The sequence below is a fragment of the Sus scrofa genome, chromosome 14 (genome assembly GCF_054392235.1).
Source record: "Sus scrofa isolate SSC_HxYL_T2T_F1_AM1 chromosome 14, Sscrofa_HxYL_maternal_Yorkshire_Landrace_v2.0, whole genome shotgun sequence".
Taxonomy (NCBI): Eukaryota; Metazoa; Chordata; class Mammalia; order Artiodactyla; family Suidae; genus Sus; species Sus scrofa.
In genome coordinates, this window is record NC_139396.1 from 69,339,650 (window position 1) to 69,365,425 (window position 25,776).

The following is a 25,776-nucleotide window of genomic DNA, read 5'->3' on the forward strand; positions in this document are numbered from 1 at the left end:
GAGTTTCCCCACAGAAGGGAGCCCAATCCAGAAGAACCTCAGGGTATGAGAATTGCTAATGGACATGGGCAGGTTTAAATGTGAAATGTATGGAAGGGATTAAATTTCTGTGCTGAGTGGTGGGGACATCATCATGGACAAATTCCTGCATTCTAACGGAAGAGGTAGACCATACACAAATGAGTATATAATGTGTCAGGGGTGCTAAGTACTAAGAAGGAGGAAGAATCAGGGGAAAGGGGTAGGGTAGGAGTGCCTTGTTTTCAATTGGGTGTCAGAGAGAAAAACTGTTGAGGTGAGGGAGTAAGCACTGTGACTCTCTGGAACAGGTATTCAGGCAGGGGCTGGTGAGTGCAAAGGCCCCAAGGCAGGAGCATGCTTGGCTTGTGAGAGGAGCAGCAAGGAGATTGGTGCAGCTGGAGCTGGAGAGTAAGGGCAGGTCCGAGAGGGGCTTTGTACACCTTGCTGAGGGACTTGGATTGCTTTGAGTGAAATGAAAAGCCGAGCCATTGAGGGTTTGGAGTAAAGAGTAACATGAACTAACTTGTACTTGAAAAGACTCTCCAGCTGTGGTGTGGAGACTGATCCTAGGGAGGCAAGGTTGGGAGTGAGGGAGGGAGGGAGTGAGGTGGCCTGGATGGGGGGTAGCAGAAGAGAAGGAGCGCTGGATTGTAGATACGGTTGGGCCAGCAGGGCCTGCTGTAGAGTGACTGTTGCATGTGAGAGGAGGAAAGAGCCCAAGGCCACCTCCAGAGGCCTGGCCTGCTCACTGTCACCTGGAGAAGGTGCTGCCCTTGGCTAAGAAGTGGGTGCTGGAGAACAGTAAGTCTGAGGGAAAGCTCACCAGTTCTGTTTTTATCTTCTCCAAGTGAAGGTATCCACTTCAATAAGAGTAGTCATTTCAAAGAGGCTGCTCAAAGGAATAATAATAGTGGCTAATGCTGTCACATTGTGCTTTACAGTTGACAGTGTTCCCGCTCACGTTATCTTCTCTGTATTCACATCACCCACGTAAGGGAGTGTGTTTTCTTTCCATTTTACAGACAAGGAAGCTGAGATTCAGAAAGGTTCTGTATAAGGGACCTGGTTCTTGGATGCTGCCACACAGAGGAAGGCAACAAGCAGTTAGTCTCAAAGAGCAGCAGCCAATCACCATGAGATGGCCACTTCTGAGAGGGCTCCCTCATTGTCCACAGCCTCACCACAGGGAGGGGCAAGTAGAGAAGTGGTGGAGGACAGGCCATGTTCTCCTACCCTCCACTAAAGCCACCAGGGCCATGGCCAGGTCCAGCCTCCCCAGGAGGGGCAGGGCAAGAGCTTTGAACAGGAGCTTGAGATGAACATTTTTTTTTTTTTTTTTTGTCTTTTGTCTTTTTGTTGTTGTTGTTGTTGTTGCTATTTCTTGGGCCGCTCCCGCGGCATATGGAGGTTCCCAGGCTAGGGGTTGAATCGGAGCTGTAGCCACTGGCCTACGCCAGAGCCACAGCAACGTGGGATCCGAGCCGCGTCTGCAACCTACACCACAGCTCACGGCAACGCCGGATCCTTAACCCACTGAGCAAGGGCAGGGACCGAACCCGCAACCTCATGGTTCCTAGTCGGATTCGTTAACCACTGCGCCACAACGGGAACTCCGAGATGAACATTTTTAAGTAGTTTTATTTGTGTAAATATTTTTAATGAATCTGAAATACCAGGAGACTATTTTAATTTCTGAAAATAGTTGAGAATCTTTGGCACCCATCATTAAGCTATCCAGGAGTTCCTGTTGTGGCTCAATAGGTTATGAACCTGACCAGTATCTGTGAGGATGCGGGTTTGATCCCTGGCCTTGCTCAGTGGGTTAAGGATCCAATGTTGCCCTGAGCTGTGGTATAGGTCACAGATGCAGCTTGGATCCCGAGTTGCTGTGGCTGTGGTGTAGGCGGGCAGCTGAGGCTCCAATTTGACCCCTAACCTAGGAACTTCCATATGTCGCAGGTGCAGCCCTTAAAAAAAACAGCTAGCCAGTGAGAAAGAGGGGTTTGCCGTAGTGTTACTGAGGGCAGCTATTGAAAAATATAAAAATGGATTATATTTATACAAGGTAAGATGCCCCAGTAAACTAGTTGCAAGTGCATTTTCTTCTAGTCTTTTTTTCCATGCATCTTTTTCACATTGTTCAGACCTTACCACCTAGGCAATTTTGTTTTCTCATAACAATTTTTCAATATAAACATTTACCTCTATGGTGTTAAACATTTTTGTAATTATTTTTAAGTGTTTGTATAATTAACCAGCCATTTATGCTACTTTCACTTTTTGCATACGTATTTGTGTATTAAGTGCTTTACTATTATTTTGTTAGAGAGCTTTCTACAAGTAGAATTTAAAGAATATGAGCATTTTTAGACTCATAAATTCTAACAAACTGTTTTCCAAAAAAATTCTGCCATCAGCATAGGAAAGTAAGAGTAGGCCTCGGACCAAGATCTTCTGACTTTAAATCTCAGGCTTTTTATTCTGGGTGAGGTTTATGAGCCTTGGTTTTCTAATGTGTGAAATAGAGACACTGGACCCTTAACAATCATGAGAGTCAGAAGGGTTATGTGCTCGATGAATGGGGCTACTTGTTATTTTAACAGAAGAAGACTTGTTATTTATACCTGGCTGCATAATTCCTCTTGGGGAAATGTCTGTGTAGCCATCAGAGTGTGGTCTGCCCCGACCAGTTCTTCTTCACTGTCTGGTTGCTGCCCCACTTCTTCCAGCATCTCCTACACAGTCTGAAATTGCCATTTTCTCACTTGGTAACATGAAGGTACTTGTCACTTTGTTGACTGGTATTTGGATTTCAAGTTTTCCTATGTCCTCCCTTCTCTGAGCCCCCCTGCTGCCTCTACACCCATCCCTACATGTCTGAGTCCTGAGTGGGCTCCAGGGTCCTGCTTTAAAGCCAGCACGTCTCAGACCTTCTCAAACCATCAGAGCATTTTTTTGGGCCACACCCATGACATATGGAAGTTCCCAGGCCAGGGATCAAACCCAAGCCGTAACAGTGATAACACTGGATCCTTAACCTTCTGCACCACAGGTTACTCCCCATCGGAGCATTTATTTGCCTTCACCTCTCACCACGTTCTCTCTTGTGGTTCAGACATCTGCTCGTGTGTGTGTCCCGAGTCCTGTCCTGCTCTGGGTGCTTAAGCATCTTGAGAGAAGGAATTCAGGAGTTCCCGTCGTGACACAGTGGTTAACGAATCCGACTAGGAACCGTGAGGTGGCAGGTTCAGTCCCTGGCCTTGCTAAGTGGGTTAAGGATCCGGCGTTGCCATGAGCTGTGGTATAGGTTGCAGACGCAGCTTGGGTCCTGCATTGCTGTGGCTCTGGTGTAGGCCGGCGGCTACAGCTCCGATTAGACCCCTAGCCTGGGAACCTCCATATGTCGCAGGAAGCGGCCCTAGAAAAGGCAAAAAGACCAAAAGAAAAGAAAAAGAAAAGGAATTCAGTCCCTTCTGGCTCACAGTAACAACTCAGACCATCTGTTGAATGAATCAGCAGCTGCTAAGTGCCCGGCAACCTTCTAGGTACTGGTACTACAGAGATGAATTACCTCTGCATGAGCCCTATTCGCAAAAAAACTGTCCTCATACAGGGAGATAGATCCATAAAAGGATGATATAAAAGGAGAAATATATGCAGAACAGGGAGATGGAACAGAGTGCTGGGGCCTAGGGTTCTTGAGCCAGACAGTTCAGGATTCAGGGATTGACTCTGTCCCTGCACAGCTGTGTGGCATTGGCGAATATTTGACCTCTCTAGGCCTCGATGAGATGAAACATGATCCACTACACAGGGTCGCTGATGTGCGTGAGGCCCCAACACGGTGTGTGGCATAGAGCAGTGGTGTGAGCATGAAAGTTGCTTCCCTCCTGGAGGGGGTGGAAAAGCTTTGCAAAAGAGCAGGGGCCAACCTTATCATCATCCTGAGAAATCTTTTAAAAAAAAGTAGTCTGGGCTCCTCAGCATGGACCTCAGAACATCCAGAAGGCTGAGGGCATGGGAAGAGGACAGAAGCAGAAGAGAACAGTGCCCTTGAAGGAGGCAGAGGTGTCCATCCGTCCATCCGTCCTCCGTGCTGCAGGCTCTGCCCTCTGCCCAGTGTAGACTGGCCGAGGCAGGGCCCAGACTGAGTGGGGCAGTAGCTTTCCCTGTGCACCCATTCCCAGCCCCACAGAGAAGCTGCAGTTGGAGGCATCTACCTGTACACTGCCTGGTCTTCCAAAGACACATATTCCTTAGGACAACTAGCCTCTAATATAAATGTTTGGCATTTCTTTTCACACAGTTTAATGAGAGATGCAGATCCAGCAGTTGTTCTCCCCCACCGCACCCTCCCCTGTGAGGGCCTCTTCTTGGTGTCCAGCAGGCCCCCTGGAGAGGTCCCAGGAGGGTCAGGAGGTGGCCACAGACAGCAGGCAGAGGTGGGTGTGGAAAGACTAGAGTTCTGGGGGCCCTACCGCCTGGTGCTGGGTGGCCTGGTACGGTTATAAGAACTGGAGAGAGCTGGAAAGGCCCTGCTGGTAACTTTAGGGTAGGTCTTGGGTAACATCAGGGCAGGTGCTGACACTGTCCTTCAACGTGAGAGAGGGCATAGCTGTGGGATTTCCTCCAGCAGGGGACACCTTTTCGGGAAAGCCAGGGAGGACCCAGCAGATGGTCACAGGCCTCGTCCCCCACTTGTTCCTAGCCCTCCCCTTGCCAGCCCCCTGCCTACTCTCTTCCCTTAGTCCTGCCTCCTCTGCCCCTGTTCCAGAAAGGAGACACAGATGGAAACAAGATGACCAGAAAACCAGGTGGGCAGTTCTTGTTCTGGGCACACTAGGCCCTCCTTTGTGTGGGCTCTGCAGTTCCTTAGGACAACCTTTGTTGAGGGTTGTGACGTTGCACTCTGAGTGGATCAGTGGATTGATCAGCAGACCAAGAAATCACAAGCTCTGGGTATCAGATCCATTTTATTTATAGGAACCATGAGCCTAAGGTAGGCTGGGATTGGAGTCGGGGTGAAAACTAAGATCTGAAGCCGGGAGGAGCCTGGAGAAGCAAGGGAGAAGCTGGTCAGCTGTTCAGGCTCTATAAAATCCAGCCTACCGCCTGCTCTTGTACAGCCTATGAGCTAAGAATGATCTTTACATTTTTAAATGGTTGGGAAAAAATCAGAGTATTTTGTAACATGTAAAAAGTATTTGAAATTCAAATTTCAGGAGTTTCTGTTGTGGCTCAGTGGGTTGAGAACCCAACTAGTATCCATGAGGATGTGGGTTCGATCCCTGGCCCTGCTCACTGGGTTAAGGATCTGGCATTGCTGTGAGCTGTGGTGTAGTTTGAAGACATGGCTAGGATCCCACGTTGTTGTGGCTGTGGAGTAGGCCAGCAGCTGCAGCTCTGATTTAACCCCTAACCCAGGAACTCCCATATGCCGCAGGTGCAGCCCTAAAAAGAAAAAAAGTTCAAATTTCAGAGTCCATCAGTGAAGATTTGTTGGGCCCCAGCAGTGCAGATCTGTATCGGCTGTACCTGGCAGCTCTGGGACAGCAGAGAGTGAAGAAGCTGGGACAGCAACCACGCAGCTCACAAAGCTGGGGATGTTTACCCTCTGGCTCTTTAGAGCAGTTGCCTGTTCCCTGCTCTTGTGCACTTTTGTGCAGGTGTAGGCTGGTGGAGGAGATAACTCAAAAAGGGAGCTTTCTGAGTGTTTCCTAATGTGCCTTGCAGGTATCCGCCCATTTAACCCTCACAGCAGCTGCCCTAGTAACAGCTGTTATCCTCATTCTCCGAGGAAACAGAGACATAATTGCCAGAGGTCACCCATTAGAAAGAGGTGATGCTGAGGTCTGCACCTGCTGGCTGCCTGCGGAGACCACCACAACCCAGGACACAGTGGGGACAGCCTGGGGAGGAGCACATGTGGCACTCTGGAAGGTCATAGGAGGACAGAGGCAAAGAAGGCCGTGGAAACAGTAAGATTCAGATGCACAGGGCTGTGGAGGAAGATCCTCCCAGGTTGGGGGTGTTCCAAGGCTTGGGGCCAGGACCAGGTGTGACATGCTGAGAAGGGGAGGTCTGGGTGTGGAGCCTGGTGGCTGGGACATGCCCTAGTGCAGATGCAGACTCTGGGCCTCAGTGAAGGTCCTCACTGTACCACTTAAAGCCATGTGTTTGGGGGCAAGCTGCTTAATTGTGAGAATAGCACATACCTCCTTGGGCGATTGTGAAGGCAAACAGATTTATAAGTGTAAAATGTTTAGAAGGGCACCTGGCACTTAGTGTCATTATTATCATGGCTGTTGTTGTTAGGAACAGGATATTTGTGCAGGATGACACAATAAAGGCCTGAGATGTGAAAAACAAGAGCGCAAGTTGGGGCTTGGGCTTGGGGCACCCCAAGTAGAAAGTGTGGGATTGGAACCAGGGAGTCCAGGAGGCAAGGTGCTGTGGAGAGTGTTTGGGGGCCCCACAAGGCTCTGGAGGGTGAATGGCAGAGAGCAGGAACGGGGGGACCAGGGAAGGGGCTGAAGTGCACTCATGCCCAAGGGATCCTGCTGGATGCTCAGCACCTGATGCACATGATTAAGCCTCATTACAGCCTTCCCAAGTCAGACCTGTCATCCCCACATCACACTGAGGAAGCCAAGGCTTGGAGAGTTGCCACAACTGTAAAAACGATCTGAGACTGGCCACAGGCTGCACTTTCTCCCAACTATGGGTGGTCATGTTTCTCTGCAGCCATATGTGCCAGGTTTCCTTGGTGCCTAGGGCCTTCCTCACCTCTGCCAGGGCCAGAGATGGGAATCACTGCAGTGGGGAGGTAAGGCCAGTGCCCTTGCCTTGGTCCAGGCCCTTGGGCAGTGGCCAGATGGGCTGGTGTGACAGGTCTGTCTGGGCCCAGGGAGGCTCCAGACCCCAGAAGGTCAGTCTAAGGGTGAAGCATGTGCTCACTCGCTCAGACTCTGGGTCCTCCCTGGGCACGACCCTGGCTTCCTCTGCAGCTTTCCTCAGCTGCCCTTGTAGGCTTTTGTCCTGGGGGCCAGGCAGGGAAGCAGAGCCTGCTGTGTACCAGGCATAGTAGTGGGCATATATATGTGTATAGAGGTACTGTCACTGGAGCTTGGGAACAGAGGTTCTGGAGTCAGAAGTCAGACCTGGGTTTGAATCCTGGCTCTGCCACTTCCTACATGACAGGGGTGGAGGCAGGCAGGGGAGCCTCCACCTCTCAGCCTGTTTGCTCACCTGCAGGAGGGGGAGAGTGGAACCCACCTTAGGGTGGCACAGAGTTTAACTCATGCTTCCTTAGGCTTCACAGCCTGTTTTACTGGTGAGGAAACCAGGCTCAGATTTGCCCAGGGCTGGTGGTGAGCAGGTAGGGGAGCCGGACAGGCAAAGCACAGGCTCTTCCCCTCTGGCCAGGATGAATCATCCCACCCTTAACACACACACACAGCTTTTCTCCCTATGGTCTGGAGAGCAGGGTGTTCAGAGGTAGTGCGAGGCTGGGGGCAGGGATGCCTCCACATACTGCCCAGACCTCTGGGAGCTGTACTTGCTTTGTTGTTTCGTCTTGCTCCTAGCTGTGGTGCCTGCCTGTCCAGATGTAATTGGGGGTTTTGTGGGGCAGGACTGAGAATGTCTCTAGTCAAGACCATGGTTCAAGGCCTGGTCCTCTGCTTTAATGCCCACCAGGTGTCCTGGCTGGCATATTCTTCAGTGGTCAAGGCTGCCTCTCCACAGGGCCTCAGCATTGCAGGCCTGCCCTTTCCCCTAACACTCACCCCTAAAGGGCCCAAAGCCTCCATCCGCATACTGTAGAACCCAGCAACTTACCCAAGATTTCATGTAGATGCTCAGAGGTTTTTTAAAAATCCACCAGGCAGTGGGGTGGGGCATAAAATAGGTGAAGGGTATTAAGAGGTACAAACAAATAAGCACCAGGGGTATAACACACAGTATATTTAATAAGGTCAATAATATTGTTGGGAGTTCCCATGTGGCGCAGCAGTTAACAAATCCGACTAGGAACCATGAGGTTTCAGGTTCGGTCCCTGGCCTTGCTCAGTGGGTTAAGGATCCGGCGATGCCGTGAGCTGTGGTGTAAGTTGCAGACGCGGCTCAGATCCTGAGTTGCTGTGGCTCTGGCCTAGGCCGGTGGCTACAGCTCCAATTGGACCCCTAGCCTGGGAACCTCCATATGCCGCAGGAGCGGCCCTAGAAAAGGCAAAAAGACAAAAAATAAAATAAAATAAAATAATAATAATAATATTGTAATGACTATAAAGGGACAGGTGGTCACTAGACTCGTCATGGTGATCATTTCATAATGTATGCAAAAATCAGATCACTATGTAGTATACTTGAAACTAACATGATATTGTACGTCAGCTATATTTAAATTTTAAAAAAAGAAAAAGGGCGGAGTTCCCATTGTGGCTCAGTGGAAATGAATCTAACTAGCATTCATGAGGATGCAGGTTTGATCCCTGGCCTTGCTCAGTAGGTCAAAGATCCCATGTTGCTGTGAGCTGTGACGTAGATTGCAAATGCAGATCGGATCTGGCGTTGTTGTGGCTGTTGTGTTGGCCGGCAACTGTAGCTCCGATTCAACCCCTAGCCTGGGAACCTCCATATGCTGCAGGTGCGGCCCTAAAAACGACAAAAATAATAGTAATAATAATAATTTTAAAAAAGGAAAAAAGACAAAGGGAGTTCCCATTGTGGTTCAGCAGAAACGAACCCATGAAGATGCCTGTTCAATCCTTGGCCCCACTCAGTGGGTTAAGGATCCAGCATTGCCACAAGCTACAGTGTAGGTTGCAGACATGTGGCTCAGATCTGGTGTGGCTGTGGCTGTGGCGTAGGCCAGCAGTTGTAGTTCCGATTTGACCCCTAGCCTAGGAACCTCCATATGCCACAGGTACGGTCCTAAAAAAAAAATAAATAAAGGAAAAAAAGAAAAAAAGTACAGCTTAGTCTTTGCCTTTAAGCCAAAACAATGACATTACTGATATTACTGTGGACCTAAGTCATTGTGTGCTTTTCTGCTTCTCCTGGTCAGTGTTTATTTATTTTTCTCCCCTTTGTCACTCTTTTTCTACCTGTTTGGGTGTAAATGCTGTTTCTCTTAGTTCAGGGACTTCTTCCCCAGGGTTTCTCAAGATGCCAGTCTACAGTCCATCTACCTGGGTCCTCAGGCTGATTCTTGCTCCGGTGAATTCTGCATGTGTTCACTTCCTGCCTCTTTGCCATTCTGTCCCCCTTCTTCTCATACACTGGCCACTAAGGGTGCGACAGCCTCTTACTTAACCCTGTGGGCCACAAAGGGTGGTGGAGATTCAAGTTGCTGAGCTCCTTAGAACCCCCTGAGGAGTTCCTCCCTGCCCTTGTCCCATTAAGTTCCCCTCTGCCTCCAGCTCTCCCTCTCAGGGTCACAGCCCCTGCCTCTCACCAGCCTGGACCACCCACCACCTCTCCTGCTGTCCCTGTCCCTTCCTTGCCCAAGTTTTCTTATCTGAACTCTATGGTTAATAGTGCTTACTAGTTAACTGTCTCTCTCCCTTTAGGCTCCGCAAGGGTGTCCTGTGCACTACAGTATCCCCAGGGTCTGAGATGCAGGACAGTGAAGACAAGGTGTGAGCAGGTGGGTGGATGCTGGCAGCAGAGTCCACAGTGGGAACACTTGCCTTTCCATCCCAGTGGAAAGTGGGACTGTGCAGTGAAGAGGAAGAGAGGTCTCCAGGGGTCCCACCCCCACCGGGTGCAGGGGCACAAACTGCCACCCTCTGGATCCCAAATCCCCATGGCTAAAAAAACAGACTCAGGGGAGCAGGTAGAGTAACGTACTAACGTATTTAATACAGTCTGGTCAGATCAATTCACATCACAGGGTCAACCTGGGCTTGCTCACATGTGATACAACCGAGATATATGATGTCTCTACCTGACAGCCCTCCTGCTTTCCGACAGCACTGAAACCCCCACCTCCCTGACCAGACTGGCATTTTTAAAATTTTGCATAAAACTATTTCTTCCATAGACTTCAAACAATCAACTAGCCAAGTTAATTATGGTACATCTAAACAAAGTTTAATCCTAACCCTAATGTGTGACTGCGGTTTACAAAGAGCTCTGTATCACCTGGGATAGCTTTCAGTAGCAATTCACTACAACTGGTCCTAAAAAATAATAACAATAATAATAATAATTAGAGAATTAAAACCCAACAGCAAGTTGAATGGTTAAAATCACATAAGAACTGGAATTTGGGGTAGGGGTGTCCTCAATTGCTAAGCTTGTCCTAGTGGTAAAATGCTAGCCTTTAGGCAGGGCTCAGAAAGGTCTGGGACCCTCCAGGTCAAAGGTCAAGCTCAGAGGGCTCTCAGAGGACACTCACCCCATGGTCCATGGGATGCTGTAGGCTTCCAGCTTTCTTAAAAACAGTTGGGCATCATCATGGTGTAATGGGTGGAGACCCTGCTGTGGTTTCTTTTGAGGGATAATAAGAAGGGGGATGGAGAGATGAGAGAAGGGGGAGGGGACCCCAAATCACCGAGGTCCCAGGATGCTGTCAGGTGTGGGTTTGGGATTGGGGGTCACAAGGGTCTGAGCACCGGCAGTTCCAGCTTCCACCCATTAGAGAAATTGGCCCTGGTGCTGCCTTGGAGGCCTGTGTAGTGTTTTCTGCCCTCATCCCATTCCAGGTCTCGCAGATATTTCTGCTGAGTATCAGATGAGAATCTATTTCTAAAGACCATCAGGGGAGGGGAGGGGTGACAGGGCTGGAGGGGGAGTTAAAAACGAATAAAAATCTCTCAGCTACAGAACCCAAAGACACCACTTCCTCCGCATTCACAGCATTTCTCAGCTGTCCCCAGTGGCGTTTCCATGGGGACGAAGCCTCTGCCTCACTTGCCCTCAGGCCCCATGGGCTGCTGGTCAACCTCGGGATCTACCAGAGATGATGCAAACGCTGATTGAACGATCTGAAACCCAAAGGACTCAAGGAGAGACATGTTCTGCTGGGGAGAGAAGGGCGAGCCAAGGGTGGGGCCCAGGTCCCCCAGGGGGCCCCCAAGGGCCCGGACGTGCACCTTCTGGATGTGTTTGTTCAAGTAGGACTTGGAGCGGAAGAAGCTCCCACACTCAGGGCAGGGGTACTTCTTCTCCCCATCGGACTCCAGCTTGTTTTTAGGGACCGCCATGTCGCAGAAAGAGCCATTGGTGCTCTGTTTCTCAGGGGTCTTCAGGTCGCTGGCATCTGAGAGGTCGCCGTAGGAGTCGGAGCTCTCAATCGGATCCTGATGTGAGCATTTCTGGCCTTCTAGGAGGAAACAGAACACAGAGGAGCAGTGAGGCCGGGCTCTGGGGACACCCCTCCTGGAGGGGTCACCAGGGGCCAGCTCACAGGCTCGTGGAGGGCAGCCGATGGCCAGCCACCGCCCTGGCAGAACCCACAGAAGTTCAGCTGGCCAGTCAGGGAGCCTGGCATGCCTACACGGGTGAGACAGCAGGGCCCGGGGCTGCCAGCCTCCCTCGCCGCGGACTCCTCATGCAGCGCACGTGTACTGCTCACCACCATCTCGGCCTGCTTCGAGGAAGGGGTACGGAGAGGGGGCTTCCACTGCTTCTGCCCAGGGCAACCCAGACACCCCCAGCTGCTGGGGTCCAACAGCTGTTGTGAGGATGCTGGGGGTACATCAGTGGCCTCACCTTGGCCCCAGATGGGCCGCACCCTAGCAAGGCTGGACCAGAGCCACAGGCCCCTCAGCCTGAGCAGACCCCATCAACAGCTGAGTCAGAGCCAGTCCTTTTCCCAACGCTGCAAACACAAGCCCTGCCCTCACTGCCTCCGCCTGCCAGAACCCTTCCAGGCCAAGCGGTCAAAGCACAGAGCTTCAAAGGAACTGAACAACTCCACCATCTGGCAGTCCCTACACAGGGCCCAGGACGAGCTGGGCCTGCAGACGGCCCTCACTGACGTGCCTGCCTGGCCCAAACGTGGGTCCTGCACAATCAGCAGCTTCCTGCCTGGGCTAAGAGCGCCATGCCGGGAAGGGAGGTCTGTGATGGGAGCGTGGAGCATGCCATCTCTGCCGTCTGCCAAGCCCCTGGCGTCATCCCCAAGGCAACACGACTTGAAACACCACAGAGCAATCTGAATCAACAAGTGGAGGTGGGGCCTAGGGAGCTCTATGCAAACCAACTCGGAGTCAGTGCCATGCATCTCACAAACGTGGCCAGAGGCTCTCCAGAAAGGGCTGCTCACAGCAACCAACCACCTCGGCTCCCCCTGCCCACAAGGTCAAAGGAGAAGAAAGCATTCGGCCGCAGCTCCTAGCCGTCCTTAAAGGGCCACAGGCAATGGACAGGCCCAGAGGGACCCTCATCATGCAGGCCTCCTCCTCCTGCCTGGGGCCCGGGCATCCCGCAGGGCTCCAGACATGGGGGCTGGCCAGGAGCAAGGGAAGAGAAGGCGGGGACTAGATCTCGGCAGTGCCCTAAAGCCTCGCTCACTGCCCTGGAGTGAGGTACCCACTGTGACTTGTGTCCTGGAGGCCACTGCCACTCAAATCTCGAGCCTCCTGGAGGCAGCCAGCAAGCCGGCAGCCTTCCCGCCTCCCCACGCCCGGCCCAGCGCCCCCACAACACAGTCTGCGCAGAGAAGCAAAGTGCAGAGCAAGGGGTCGCTTGCCTTTGTTGCCATAGGTCCTGGCGCAGTGGAACGCTGCTCCCCCATTCGGGATGGGCTCCTGGTGCCTGGAGACCTGGGGAAGGGGAACACCGTGGTGGGTTTTAACATGGACCTTTAAGTAGGAGGCAGAGGAGAAACCTAAACAAGATAAAAGGAGATGAGATCCCGCGGCCAGCACACAGATACCTCTCTGCTTCCCCCACGCCTCTCCTCCGGCGGCGGTGGCTAGCCTTCCTAGAAGGGGCCCCTCCTTGGCTCAGAAACGCTGCAACCACAGGAGCCACCTGGCTCAGGAGGGAGGGTGGCACTCTCCTCGAGTCGGCTTCTTGGCAGAGCCCTCTCTGCAAGGCTGTGGTGGAGGGCTGCCTGGAAGGAGGGCCACATGCCTCTAGGCTTGCTTGGTGCCTCAGTAACAAGCAGTTTGAGAGGACGTCCCACAGCCCCAGACCAGCTGCAGGGTCCACGGCTAGAAATGCATTCATGAAAAGATATGGGGCTCCAGGGCAGCCAGCAGAATGCCTGCTTAACACTTGCGAAGATAAACTTCCTGCACAAGATACCGGAGGGAGGCAAGATGAAATCCCAAAGAAATGCCTCCAGGAGGGGAATCCCCTTCTTGTATGTGGTAGGACAAGCTCTGTTTTGCTAACTTTCTCACCTTCAGAATAACTGGATTTAATAACTGTTTAGATTCTTTGAAGGATAATAAAAAACAGGAAGTTACGTTAAAGGGGTGCAGTCCTTTCTTATTCATGGTGATCTTTTTGGTTTGGTTTTGGAGGATCCATCAGGTTCACTTATTAAGGAAGAAATAAACAGGGATAATCCTTGTCTTTATTTGGGGGAGGGGCAGTCCTGCCCTCAGGGAGCTGCTCCATCCCAGCCCAGATGCTCCAGCCAGTTTGAGCCTCAAGACACCCCACGCTGGGAAGAACAGACTGTGGGCCAACTTCCGCTGCAGCCACAGTCCGAGGATGTGCAACCAGGTGGGCTGGTCAACGGATTTCCACTTGGTCTCGCAAGAAGGAACTGTGCCATCAAATCTCCCCAGTCAAGGATCCGAAAGTGCCGCTGGCAGGAACCACAGCTTCTTGGCAGAAGGCCCTCCGGGGGGCCAGTGCCCTGACAGTGTCCCTTTAGTCCACTCCAGATCCTCAGGTATTTTTATTCCCTGGTTAAACTGCAGTCACAGAGTAGCTGTAGGATTCACTACTAACTGGGGAGACGGGACAGTGCTGTGTCCCGTCTGCACAAGACTTGTTTTAAAAAAGTCTTGAATTGGCCCAGCCTTTCCAACACTGCCAGGACTACAACAAAGGTCACCTTCATCATGCAACAAAGGTGTGCCAGGCCTAGTGCACCGCATGCACTGTTCTGTGCCTTGCGGCCAATGTACAGCCACTAAATGGCAACACCTGGACTCCAACCCTAGGACCATGTGCCACTATTCGGTCCTTCACCACCAGGCAGACTCTCTAATGTCCCTGCATCTTGGCCTTGGCCCTAGGAACATTCCCTTGGACTCTTCACAATAGGTTCTGTATCACCATTTACACTCCTGTATTTCTCTGCCATGTTGGTGGATTAGAATGGAAGCTGCTGATAGGCAGGGGCTGACCTGCAGTAATCTTATTTAACAGACATTCCCCTGATGGTAGTAGCATTCGGTGGTTCTGGAGGGAAATGGGGACTGGGTGGATTTTCCTTCCTTTCCTGACAAAGACCCTCCTGGACCAGATGCTGGTCCTGCCCCACGTGGTGGAGCTCGCCATCTGTGCTGTGACCGACTGGTATGCCTGGGGCCAAGCACAGGGACAGGCTGGCTCACAAGGGACCCACATAAACTCTCCTACGAGGGAGGCTATAGTCAGAAAGGAGCAGATAAGCCCTGCCCTGCGGATGGTGCTGTGACCCCAGCAACTAGCATAATGTATCAGGACTTTCTGACTGATGGATACTACTTTGGAAAGTAATTTTTTTTTTCTGTTTTTTCAATCCTTTGTGGGGTTCTTGAATGGTTTGAAGCCCTCTCCATGGAGCACCAGGACAGGGCTGCTGCAATCAAAAGAGAGGAAAGGAGGGAAGGAGCTCCAGGAACTATTATATTTACTCCCTGTGCAAAGAACTGTGCCGGGGACACAGCAGATGCTCAATGAAAGCTCCCTGCATTTTCCTGAAAAACAGTCTGGGGACCATGTTGCTGGGTCCCCTTGACACCACCCCAGCTGCAGACTACTTACTATCTATAGCAGAACCATGGGGATGGTAGGCGTGGATCCACAGCTGCCACTGAAGCCCAGAATTTACACACAGAGCAGGTTGGCCGCCAAGTTTTAGAATAAAACAGAAGCTGAGTTTCTGAGAACACATATTTGAAGCCAGACATATTTGGCCGGAATCCTAAACTCACCTGCCCATTCACCACTGATGAACCAAGAACCAAAGAGGCGGCTTGACATAGGCATTGGGGCCACGCATGACTCCACCACCACGGGGGCCAAGCCACCTTCGTTCCAGCTCCAGACGCGGAGAGTTTATTACCGCGAGGCTGCTGCCCCTCCCTTGTGCTTTCCTGCCTGGTGTGCTACAATTTGTACACGGAAGCCAGCCGCCTCTGGCAACTCCCACAGCCATGCAGGGGTCAGGAATTGCCTTCTCCTCATCCATGAGGAGGGGCTGGGCTCAACGCAGCCCCAAGCTGGAGGGGCACAGAGTAGGTCATGTCAGCTCAGGCCAGGGGATGGCAGGCTGTCTGCATCCATGCCTAGCATTGGCGACCAGCTGTATGCTCACCTCTGGCTGGAGAGGAGGCTTCCTCTACCTTTTAAGCAATAATGTTGGAGTCCATGTGTTGTTTCTGTCAAAGCAGATTCCCAAGATGCTATCCCTCTTCCCCCCATAGCAGTATCTATGCACATACACAAAGACCCTAAAAAGCAGGAAAATCGCAGTGATCTACTTGGTCCTTCCCACTCAACTCATGTCCCTCTTGAAAGTGAGGGAGCCATCATACTCCTCCCTCTGCAAATTATCTTCTCTCCAGATGCTTCAGCCCAAATTCTGATTTGTCTCTAGGACAAAGACTGGTCATCTGTGTCAAGGGTGGGGCCAGGCAGCCAGGACATATCCCCTCTCTCCCATTTTTCACAGGTAAGCGTTGTCTGTGTGGCTGAGAGCAGGCAGATACATAGGTGGTTACGTTGCCTTCTTAAGAGCTGTTGGGACTGGAGGATCTCAGAGGACAATTGGAAAATCACTTGATCCAACCTTAACCAGTGGACTGGCCTGCTGATGTTAGTCTTTGTTTAACCCTTGTAGACAGAACGTCCCTTGATCCCTGCAGTTCCCCTGTAGTCATGGCCTTGGTGGCGAGCAAGGCGGATGACCGCCTAGAACCCTCTGCATTCTGACTCCAGGTCTAAGTGTCTTCAGTGGCCTTATCCTCTTCCTGGAAAAGCTGCCTGGATGGGGTCGTGTCTTCCTATTTCTGTTGAAGAAATGAGTCCAGAGGCAGAATCCTTCTTCTCTTCTGATGAAGACCAAGTGTTTTCTCTTCCTTCTAAGTACTCTGGGTGGGTGGACCAGAGCCCTCCTGGAGGAATGGCACTTCCTGCTCTGACTCTGGGACCCAAAGCTGTTTTGCCTAAGATCCAGATCTAGTCTTGGCTTTTCTGAGCAAAGGTGGACTCTGGTTTTACTCCCCTGGCACCCCCACCCAGCCTCGCAGCCTGTGGCTACTGCCCATGTCCTCTACCAACCCAGGGAAAACAAAGCCTGATGAACAATGGTTGTTGGCTTTGCCACATCAGCTGTCTCCTAACGGTTGACTTTCCCTGCTGTTCCCTGCTGCTCTCAGCTCTTCTTTCCTCATGAGTGGGGGCCCTCAGAGGCTGTGCCCCGCGCCTGTCTGGATCTGCCCCCAACCCCGTAATCCAGGCTTCATCTTGATCCCCTCACTAGCATCCTCCTCCAGGCTCACTGGTTTCCCGCCTCTGGTTTCTGACTCCAACTCTCAGGCTGAGAACTTCAACCCTGAAAACCTGACAGAAGCCCACTGATAGCACGCTGTGGCAGGTGTTGAGTTATGTGGGGGGCGTGGTCAGGAAGCCGGGTCGGAATGGTGAGCCGCAGCCTGATAGCTCTCTCCATGCACAGCCCCGATGCCACCTTCCCAGGGGACGCTCCTGCCAGAAAGGGCTCCACTGACACGTCAGAAAGTAGGACAGATGCTTAAGCAGCTTTTATGACCGCCTCCCGCTTCCACAGCAGGTTTCCTGGTGGTACAAACACTGGCATCCAGCAGCCTTCAAGGCAAACCCCAGGTGTGCAGCCCCAGGCAACAGGAACACCCAGCTACTCAGCAGTCTCCCTCCACCAGTGACCTTGGAGCACACAGAGACAGCACAGGACATTCTAGTCGAGGACTACAGGGGGGTTGTGCCTGGTCCAAACCAGAGTGTCAGCTGTGTCCTTTCTAACTCTATTACAGGGTGTAAGGAGGGCCTCCCACTTGTGCACATCCATGTGGGGCTCAGAGTACTTTCATCTGCCTGGTCTCCGAGGATCCTCACAATAACCCTGTGAGGTGAGCAAGGGGGTGTGTGTTCTCAACCCCATGGAGAGATGAAAAGACTGAGGCTTAGAGAAGGGAAGGAAGAGTTCAAGGTCACCTGCGGGGATAAGGTGGGAGAGGCCAGCTAAACCCTGGGTGCCCTGCTTCCTAGTTTGGTGCTCAATCCCTAAGCCACACTCAAGAATTCCAGAAGCATTGGGACAAGAGTGTCCCAGGAGAAAGGACTTCCCAGCCATGTCCCCACCTGGCCAAAGCAAGCACACCGCGCAGAAGCATCCTCACGCTCACCAGACACCTGCCCCGACCTCCTGTGGCAGATACGACGCAAGCCTCCTTCACTGACACTGTGTTTGCAAAACACAAACCTCAGCCCTTCGAACAGCCAACAAGCCCTGGCAGAAGCTCAGGGACAGGCCAGACCTCATCCAACACAATGCCAGGGCCACAGGGCCAGATGCCACCTAGGCCAACCTTGGCCGCAAGCTCACTGCCCTGCTCAGGGCACCTGCCACTTCCCACTCTCCTCAAGGCCACAGTCTACCCGGGTCTGGGCTTTTCAGCCCATTTGTGCTAGAAAGTTCTGGCCCTTGTTCATCTCCAGACTCGACCCCCTTCCCTGGCTGCTGACTTTCACATGTCAGTGGATCAGCCAGCAGAAGCTCTCAAGCAGGACCCTTTTCCTCCCACCTCTTGGGGCCTAATAACTCCCACCAGCCTACACAGTTCAACGCATCCATCCTGCCACCCAGGCAGCAGCTGTATTACGGACCCACGCTTGGGGACAACACTCTCTCCTGTTGCCACCTGCTGATCTCCTGGGAACTCCCATTCCACACACTCCAAGTTTCTGGGAAAGGAAAGGGTGACAAACAGCTAGCTGGGGGCTGGGGGAGGAAGGCATTTATTATTCCCTGGGGTGGCGGGGGTCTGGCCGTGCACAGAGTGCAGTCTGAGGCAGGGTGGTCAGACACCCCCAGCCTCCCACACAAGCACAGGCCCATCCCCTGGACGTGAGGAAATAGCAGGGAGGTTACCTCGGTTACAGATGCTGCAGAAGTTGCTGGGCCCCTCACTGTGCTTCTTCAGGTGGTCTGCCATGTACGCCGCCCTCAAGTACTTCCCGCACACCTGGCAGGGCACCTTGTCTTCATGACAGGCCAGGTGGGAGCGCAGACGGTCTCGGGTGGCAAAAGAAGCATTGCAGGTCTGAGAGTAGAAAGGAAAATGGGGTGAGGTGAAGACTGGCACCCACAGCTGATTCCCAACCGAGCACACTGTGAAACAAAGCAACTTCTGGCCATCACACGGACTCCCAGTATTCAAAGGAACTTTAGAACATGGCCCAGGCTTTCTCCCCAGAATGCCACGTAAGCTGCTCTAAATACCCACAACCTTCCTTATAGGACCCCTGAGCTGGGATAGCTGGTTCCCAATGGCTCCCCAACACGCCCATTACATGGCAGGCTGAGGTCTGCAAAACGAAGAGCTGGGCGTTTTTCATTATTAAACACTTAAGAACCAACTCTGGTTGCACTGGCTGTAAGATAATTTACAGAAGAACTCTTGGCATATAAACAGAACAGTCCTCACCTTCTCCACCCTGGGTTTCTACTCATTGCTTTATACAAGAATTCCATTTACTCATTTCATTCAAAAGTGACATTAGTCACAGCCACAGGGCAACGGAAAGGCAAGGCAGGAAAAGGTAGCGACTACTCTTCATAATATCCATGCGTGTTTGTATTGAAAAAGTGGCCCAGAAAATGATAATGCCAATTGTGCGAATGCGAAAATCAGCAGAGAATGAGGGCCGGAGGCTCTGGGGCATCTGGGGAAGTGCTAGGGTCAGACACACGGGCTGAGTACTCCCTGTGCTTGGCAGACATCAGGCTTAGCCTGTCTGAGGCTCATCCTCACAACGCATCCTACAGTGACCCTCCCAGAGAACTCGCCAGAGAAGGCTGTGGTGTGAGCACCAACACACAGCCTGGAGCCCAGGCCAGCACCACACCCTGGGAAGGCAGCCCCAGGTCCCCTGACCTGGTCTCAGTCCCTGATCTCCCCCCAGCAGCCCTCCTTCAGTGGGGCCTGCACAGCCACCCCAGCCTTAGAGACCATGGAACATGGGGAAAGCCCCCGGAAGAGTTGAGTCTGATCACTTTCAAGCTATTTTGGTTCCATGGAGGTACCTCAGGGGTTCTAGTCAAGGTGGACTCACTTTTTTCTGTATGTGTGTGTTTACCGTTTTAGAGCCACAGGAGAAAGCAACGTTCATCGTTAAGTGCATCACAGACAGACTGTAACTCACTGAAGAACTGACACCCCGTGAACTGGCTGGAATGGAGGCGCTCCTGCCAGCTCCCTTAATAGAAATGTATCCTGGATCCTGAGACCTCAAGGTAAGCATCTCAACACTGTCACCACATATAACGTTTATCTATGGCCTGACTGTTCGGTCAAAGGGCAAAACAAATGTGTGCAATGCTGTGGAAGTAGAAGACCCCAATCCGCAACATCTGCATCAGGACCAGCCTTGCTGTTCTCAGTCATTATCTCTTAAATAAATGTTACACATTTAAACAGAACAATTTATACCAATGAAATACAGCTAACCCTTAGCATGGGTTTGAACTGCATGGGGCCACATGGCCACAGGTTTTTTCAATAGTAGACGGTAAAGAAGGTAGCACGCAATTTGAGGCTGGTTGGATCCTCAGACGCAGAATCACAGACACAAAGAACCACTTGTACAGAGGGCCGACTCTAAGTTTCATGCATATTTCTGACTGCCCAGTGGGTCAGTGCTCTGAATCTCCGTGTTGTTCAAGGGTCAACTGTACCACTTTCATCTGTTTTATACATTGAGTTTATTCATTTGACAAATGAGGGAGCTAAGTCTAGAGAGTGATTTGCACAAAGCACAGGGCTCAGCTACTAAGGGAATCAGAAGTCTAGACACACTGCTGCTGCCAGGCCAGTGCCCTCCAGATCCTCCTGGCTACCCTGGGGTATCCCCATCCTCCCCGACTTATGACCGGGCAGATGGAGGCTCCAGAGGATACAGAGCAGCCAGGCTGAGAATCAGCCCCTGAGCCTGTGCTCTTACCTCCAGCCTCAGCAGAGGTAGCTTCTGGTGAAAGGTACTGATGGTTTCTAAAAGCGTATTTGGTCGCCAAAGCTATCCCGATACAGAGAGGTGACAGGATTTGTGCAGGGAAACCTGAGCACTCAGGTGGCTCAAAAAGCATCCGAGGGACTCCTCTTCGTGGCTCAACAGTTAACAAACCCAACTAGGATCCATGAGGATATGGGTTCAATCCCTGGCCTCACTCAGTGCGTTACAGATCCGGTGGTGCCGTGAGCCATGGTATAGGCCACAGATGTGTCTTGGATCCTGCGTTGCTGTGGCTACGGTGTAGGCCAGTGGCTGTAGCTGCGATTTGACCCCTAGTTTGGGAACTCCTATGTGCCGCGGGTGTGGACCTAAAAAGAAAAAAAAAAAAAAAAGCAAGCAAGCAAGCATCCTAGGTGCTTGGTCTCATGGCCACATGTGGGCCCCACCCCAGGCAGGGACTTTGTGACCCAATCATAGGCCACAGAGGGGTAGGGGGTTACTGAATCTTCCAGCCAGCCTACCAGACGGTAAACCAGAATGAGGGGCACACCTGTTGAATTATCTGGGGACAAGAGCCGGATTTACCAGACAGTGACCAGAGGACCACCCCTCCAATGATAAGAGGCAGTGTGGTCCACACCACAGAACTCAAAGGAACCAACTAGGCACCAGACGTAAGAAAACACAGCTAAAAGTACACATGCAGGATTCTGTCTTCCATGGTCCCTGGAAGAGGGAGCCACCAAAAGACGTGAGAGATGCCAACTTTCTTTGGGGATGTGTACTTTAAAACATCGCCTGTCATACGGTGCTAACTTAAGATAATGGACAGCAAACCTCAATTATCCACAAGTAGATTATCCATTTGGGGAATTAGCTAAGCACAACTAAAACCCCGGACCAGATTGAGTTCCCCCACCCTGTCCTCCACTGATTATCTCTCAAGGAATGAAAGCTAACTTTAGCCTGAGCAAACATAATTAGGAATGTATATATGCCGCTGAGAAAAAAAACCCAAATACAACAAAAACGTTCACTGTGTTACAAAGCAAGTGATGGTTGTCTTCTCTGTGCCAGGACTGGTTGTCTTCTCTGTGCCAGGACTGACCTTATGTGGCTCAAGTCCCCAGGGTTTTCTGGAGGACCTATGATGTGTCCTAGTCCAAGTCTAGGCCTGCCAGAAGTTCAGGCACCACCAAACACAAAGAGCTTAGTCACTTGACCCAGGAGAGGAAGGCTGAGGGGAGAGTTGGATCTCAAAGAAGGGGACACCCAGAGCCTCCACGCTAGGGCCACTCAAGAGAAAGGCACTTCCTGTCCTGGAGGCAGAGGGACCCTGACAGGAGGAGAGCTAGCTGCTGATGGCCAGTGGTGCTGGGAATGGCTGCCTTGTCCTCAGCCCAGTGGCACCCCTGCCAGGCCCCAGCTCAGCCACCTGAGCTTGGGTCACCGCTGGTCATCACCACTCAACACTGAGCCCCATTCAGTCTCCCATCCCTCCTTGCTAGTCTCTCCCCCTCCCAGACTTCCTAATGCTTTTCTTCCCAAGGGCTAAAAAGCTCAGGAACGGGGCCTAACTGGAACCAGAGACACCAGTGCACACCCCACCCTTGGTGACCTTTGAGTCAGGGGGAGTTTCTTAAGCAGGCTTTTCCACGGCCCTAGACAAGCCTAAGGGCAATGCACAGGGGCCCAGCACCACCAGCCTTGCTGGCCCCCTTCTTCTTGAGGGTGTAGCTCCCTTATTCTTACTTCAATTCTTTCCTTCTCTAACGAGCTAGCCCTCCAGCCCATATCACCCCAACTAGCCTCCTGAGAGGAGGGGCCACTGGGAGAGATCTGCTCTAGCTCTGGGCTTCAGCTAAACTCCATGTGGGGGAAACATTCCAGTCCACCATGCTTACAGATCCAGCAGCTTTGGGGCATTGAAGGATACTCAGGCCAAGCCCCAAGGAGATTTGTGTCACAGCCAAGGCTGAGCCTCCATGCCCTCATGTTCAGGTGGACTTTTCCTTCAGGCTGGGGCACCAGTCTCTGTGACTGGCCCCTTTTGTCCATGGTGCCATCAGGAGGGACCAAGAGGTATGGCCCATGCCCAGCTCTGCTGGGGACCCAAGGATCCAACTCCCCAGGAGTATCTCTTCACCTCTGACGCTTTCAGCACACACACCATGCAAAATAGATGCCAGGCTGTTTAACCCAGCCCAGGCACAGAAGGCCGGCCAGCCCAGCATCTGGGAGCCACCACGCTCACCTGCTGGTCACTGTTAGGGGAGTTCTGGCTATGGGGCTGGAGGTGGGGCCAGCAGGTCTGAGAGTGTGTGTTGGAGGGGCAGGAGCAGGCTTGGACACGAGGGACAATGATGTCAGTGTTATGACACAGACCAAGGACAAAACACACAAAGCCTCAAATGTTAGAATTAAAACTTTTATCATCACTCCTGTTATCCCCGCGGAGCCCGCGGGGGCTAAAGGGCACACCACTGGGATCCAAGGGGGTTCTACATCTGCTTTATCAGCCCCCAAAGCCATATACTGGGGTGACCCAATGTAAAGCTACTGGTTAGTCTAGTTCCTGAGTAGACCTGATAATAAACCTCAAAAACACAACAATCTAATTCACTAGCAAGAAATGAAAGCAGGACCTGTATGAGTGGGAAGGGAAGAGGGCAGCAGGTTGGCCCAGGTGGAGTCTCCTCTGAAGGTGGACTCACACCCAGAGTGGGGGGAGGGGCAGCCCGTCCCAGCCTGAAAACCCCGTGCCTTAGGGGAGGTGGGGCCAGTGGAGGGGAAGCATATAAGCTGGTAGCTTACTTCCCGAGAAAAGCACCAACCTCCAGGCCAAGGACAGTCACCCAGGGGTACCATCTGCTAAGGGGGGAAAACAAGGCAGGAGAACCCAGAAAGAAACATGGAAGCTATAGGGGGACCCAAGAAGGAGCTCCTTGCTGCCCTGTCCATCCAGGGCCCCTGAGCTGGGAAAGAGTCCAGGTCACCCAGGGAGGAGCTGGGCTCAGTGAGCAGGAACCGCTCTGCGGCCTCTCCCAAAAGCAAAGAGCTCAGATCACCGCCACTGCCAGGCCCCTCCCCAGAAAACCCTCTTGGGGAGGCCCCGGCTAGCCGACAGGCCACTGGGTAAAGGCCCGGCTGCCCTCTGGGGTGGTCCAGCCCTGCCGCAGATATCCCGGCGGGGCTGGGCAGAAGAGAGCGTTGCTGGAGGGTGCTGGGCCCAGGTTTTCGAGGGCTGGGAAGGACTTTTTTAGAGAAAGGGAAAAGGCGGTGTCAGGAACGGAATGGGACGACCTCCACAAAGCAGGCTGGGCAAAGTCCCATGATGGCAGGTCGCTAGGAAGAGATTCCAGGGGCGGCAGGCCGCTGCTGCTCCCAACCCACACCTGGAAAAAGGGCAGAGAGTGCAGGTTACCCCCCCAGGCCACCGGGCATGCCCCCACTGCCCTCTGGGCTCCTCCTACTCTGCAGGGAGTCAGATTGTGCTCCATGATGAGAGAGTCAGAGACAGAGAGAGAGGAGGCAGTGAGGCACAGATGCACCCCAGCAGGCCCACCCCTGGGTCGCTGTCCTCAGGGAAGGGAAGCCACCTAGCCTGGCTGTCTGAGAACACTATCACACCTGGCCCCTGGGGGCTCTCTTTCCTACCACAGCACATCCAACCCTCCCTGCAATCTCCCGGAGCCCTCCCTCCTTGCCACCAACAGGATAAAGAGAAGCAGGTCACCCTACCAGACATTGCAGTCAGCACCCACAACTCTGTCTCCTGCTCAGAAGGCAGGAACTTGGCCCAGGGAAAGGGGGGCAACCAAAGAGAAGACAGAGGCATGTTTTCTACCCACACAGGAATGCTCAGTGGCCAGGAAAGAAAGCTCAATTTTCTGGGCACCGCCGGGCCCCCAGATATTGTTCAAGCAGACAAAACAAGGGTGCAAACCTTGCCCCGCCTACCCTACCTACTGCCACTCAAGGACAGGAAACCACCTCACTCTCCAGTTCTCAGAACCCTTGGCAGTGTGCACACATGGCTTGGGATGGGTTAACAGTGCTGGGAGAGGAGACCGCCCACTCCCTACCTCCCTCACCTCCCCACCCCCCCACTGCCTGGTGCCCTGAGCTGAGGGGCCCCAGAAAGAGCTCCAACTTGGGTCAAGCTGCTGGGCATACAAGGGGAAGAGTTGTTGGCAGGACCACCAGGAGCTTTTTAGAAACTCTTCCCACCCCAAAGTGGACCCTGCCAATAGACAGGGACCAGAAACTGGGCTCAGTAGGGTGCCAGTGCCCCCAGGACAACACTTGTGCAATGTGGCCCACCATCCAAGGAGCTGGCAAATGTCAGGAGAGGAAAGCTAAGCAACAGAGCAAAAAGACTAGACGGGCTGGGAACCAGGACCCGGCAACCAGAAAGGAGGGGACATCAGCGGTGGGAGGGAGGGGGCCAGGGGAAGAACAAAGGAGGAGAGCAGACGGAGGGTGGGGGACAGAGGGGGAGGGGTGCACAGCGGTGGTCAGCCAGTGGCCCAGCACACACATCAGCTGGCTCGTGGCCACGGCTGCGAGAACAGCAGCATTCTCTTTCAGCCCATCTCCACCCTGCCCGGCCCCTACCTGACACTTGTGAGGCCGCTCAGAAGTGTGCACCTGCTTGATATGTCCATTCAAGTGATCGGGCCTGGAAAAGAGAACCAGGAGAGACTTTAAAACAAGACCTCAAGAGACTGGGCTACAAACTTGGCCAGACCCTCCCCACTGCTGGAGAGGACTCTCTCACCCCACCCCAGCAAGACAAAGACAAGTCACCACCTCTCTGCCCTGGATTTCTCTAGAGGAGGGATTGGGTGTTCGTCTCTGACCTTGCCTACCCGCCTCCCCCCACCAGAAACTCAATAATTTCTAGGACCCAAGGAGGTGGCTTTAGAATGAGACCGGGCTGCCTCGCTGCAGCCTTTCTGGGAGGGGGAATTTGTGATTCATTGTCCAGACTAAAGCCCCTTAGAAACTCAGTATTCCCCTCCCCCAGCCTCTCCCGCCACAGCAGCCAATGAATGCCACCCGGATGGAATTCAGTCCCCAGAGGCCAAGGGATGAAGCCTTAAGTCCCCAGCTGGGCTGGTAAACCAGATGCCCAACAGAGCAGGTGGGCAAGGGCTGCCTGACCGGTAAGACTGGTTCCTAGTTGGGGCCCCACTGAGGGAGTTCTCCTTCACTTCGTTCATATACACAAGGTCTTCAGTACCCAGGCAAGTTAAAACCAGCCTTTTATTCCAAATACTCTCCTAAGAGGAAAAACAACCCTTCGCTCTCAGACAAGTCTTCAGTTCCTTATCAGGCTCACTAAATAGTCAATCTAAAAAGACA

General features: G+C 52.6%; 2 protein-coding genes, 1 long non-coding RNA gene and 1 other non-coding gene across 11 annotated transcripts in view; 3 read left to right on the top strand and 1 right to left on the bottom strand.

The window, feature by feature from the left end:
* Positions 1-13,451, top strand: LOC110256709 (uncharacterized). Its single transcript, XM_084993866.1, has 5 exons — positions 1-43; positions 4,328-4,463; positions 5,755-5,999; positions 9,594-9,670; positions 10,885-13,451. Exons 2-4 carry the CDS (start codon positions 4,332-4,334, stop codon positions 9,664-9,666), a joined length of 450 nt encoding a protein of 149 aa, XP_084849992.1. The 5' UTR covers positions 1-43; positions 4,328-4,331; the 3' UTR covers positions 9,667-9,670; positions 10,885-13,451.
* The window catches only part of LOC146396647 (uncharacterized), a 35,562-nt gene extending 15,683 nt beyond the window's left edge, over positions 1-19,879 (top strand). The window contains exon 2 of the long non-coding RNA XR_014825970.1: positions 19,545-19,879. This is a non-coding gene — a long non-coding RNA (uncharacterized LOC146396647). The remainder of the gene's footprint in view (positions 1-19,544) is intronic.
* PATZ1 (POZ/BTB and AT hook containing zinc finger 1) overlaps positions 9,861-25,776 on the bottom strand; it is an 18,807-nt gene continuing 2,891 nt past the window's right edge. The window contains exons 2-5 of one of the 8 annotated variants that reach the window (XR_014825952.1): positions 25,027-25,090; positions 18,329-23,804; positions 12,722-12,794; positions 9,861-11,350 (exon numbers count right to left, since the gene is read on the bottom strand). Coding sequence is in view for 6 of the 8 variants with exons in the window: in XM_021073093.2 (XP_020928752.2) it covers positions 10,935-11,350; positions 12,722-12,859; positions 18,329-18,500; positions 25,027-25,090 (790 nt within the window). In the remaining 2 variants the exon portion in view is untranslated. Of the gene's footprint in view, positions 11,351-12,721; positions 12,860-18,328; positions 23,805-25,026; positions 25,091-25,776 lie in introns of all 8 variants that reach the window. The other 7 variants (XM_084993844.1, XM_084993843.1, XM_084993840.1 and 4 more) reach the window with 7 other exon arrangements.
* On the top strand, positions 11,355-12,066 carry LOC110256708 (uncharacterized; the record flags this gene model as incomplete). The annotated part of the gene is made up of 1 exon (XR_014826903.1): positions 11,355-12,066. It is a non-coding gene; the product is annotated as an uncharacterized LOC110256708 (transcript).

Bases quoted from the DNA above. Each gene is read 5' to 3' on its own strand.
- LOC110256709 (XM_084993866.1), top strand. From the start codon at position 4,332: ATGAGAGATGCAGATCCAGCAGTTGTTCTCCCCCACCGCACCCTCCCC. The intron at 4,464-5,754 runs GTGGGTGTGGAA...TGTGCCTTGCAG, and splicing joins GCCACAGACAGCAGGCAGAG to GTATCCGCCCATTTAACCCT. The intron at 6,000-9,593 runs GTAAGATTCAGA...CTCTCCCTTTAG, and splicing joins CAAAGAAGGCCGTGGAAACA to GCTCCGCAAGGGTGTCCTGT.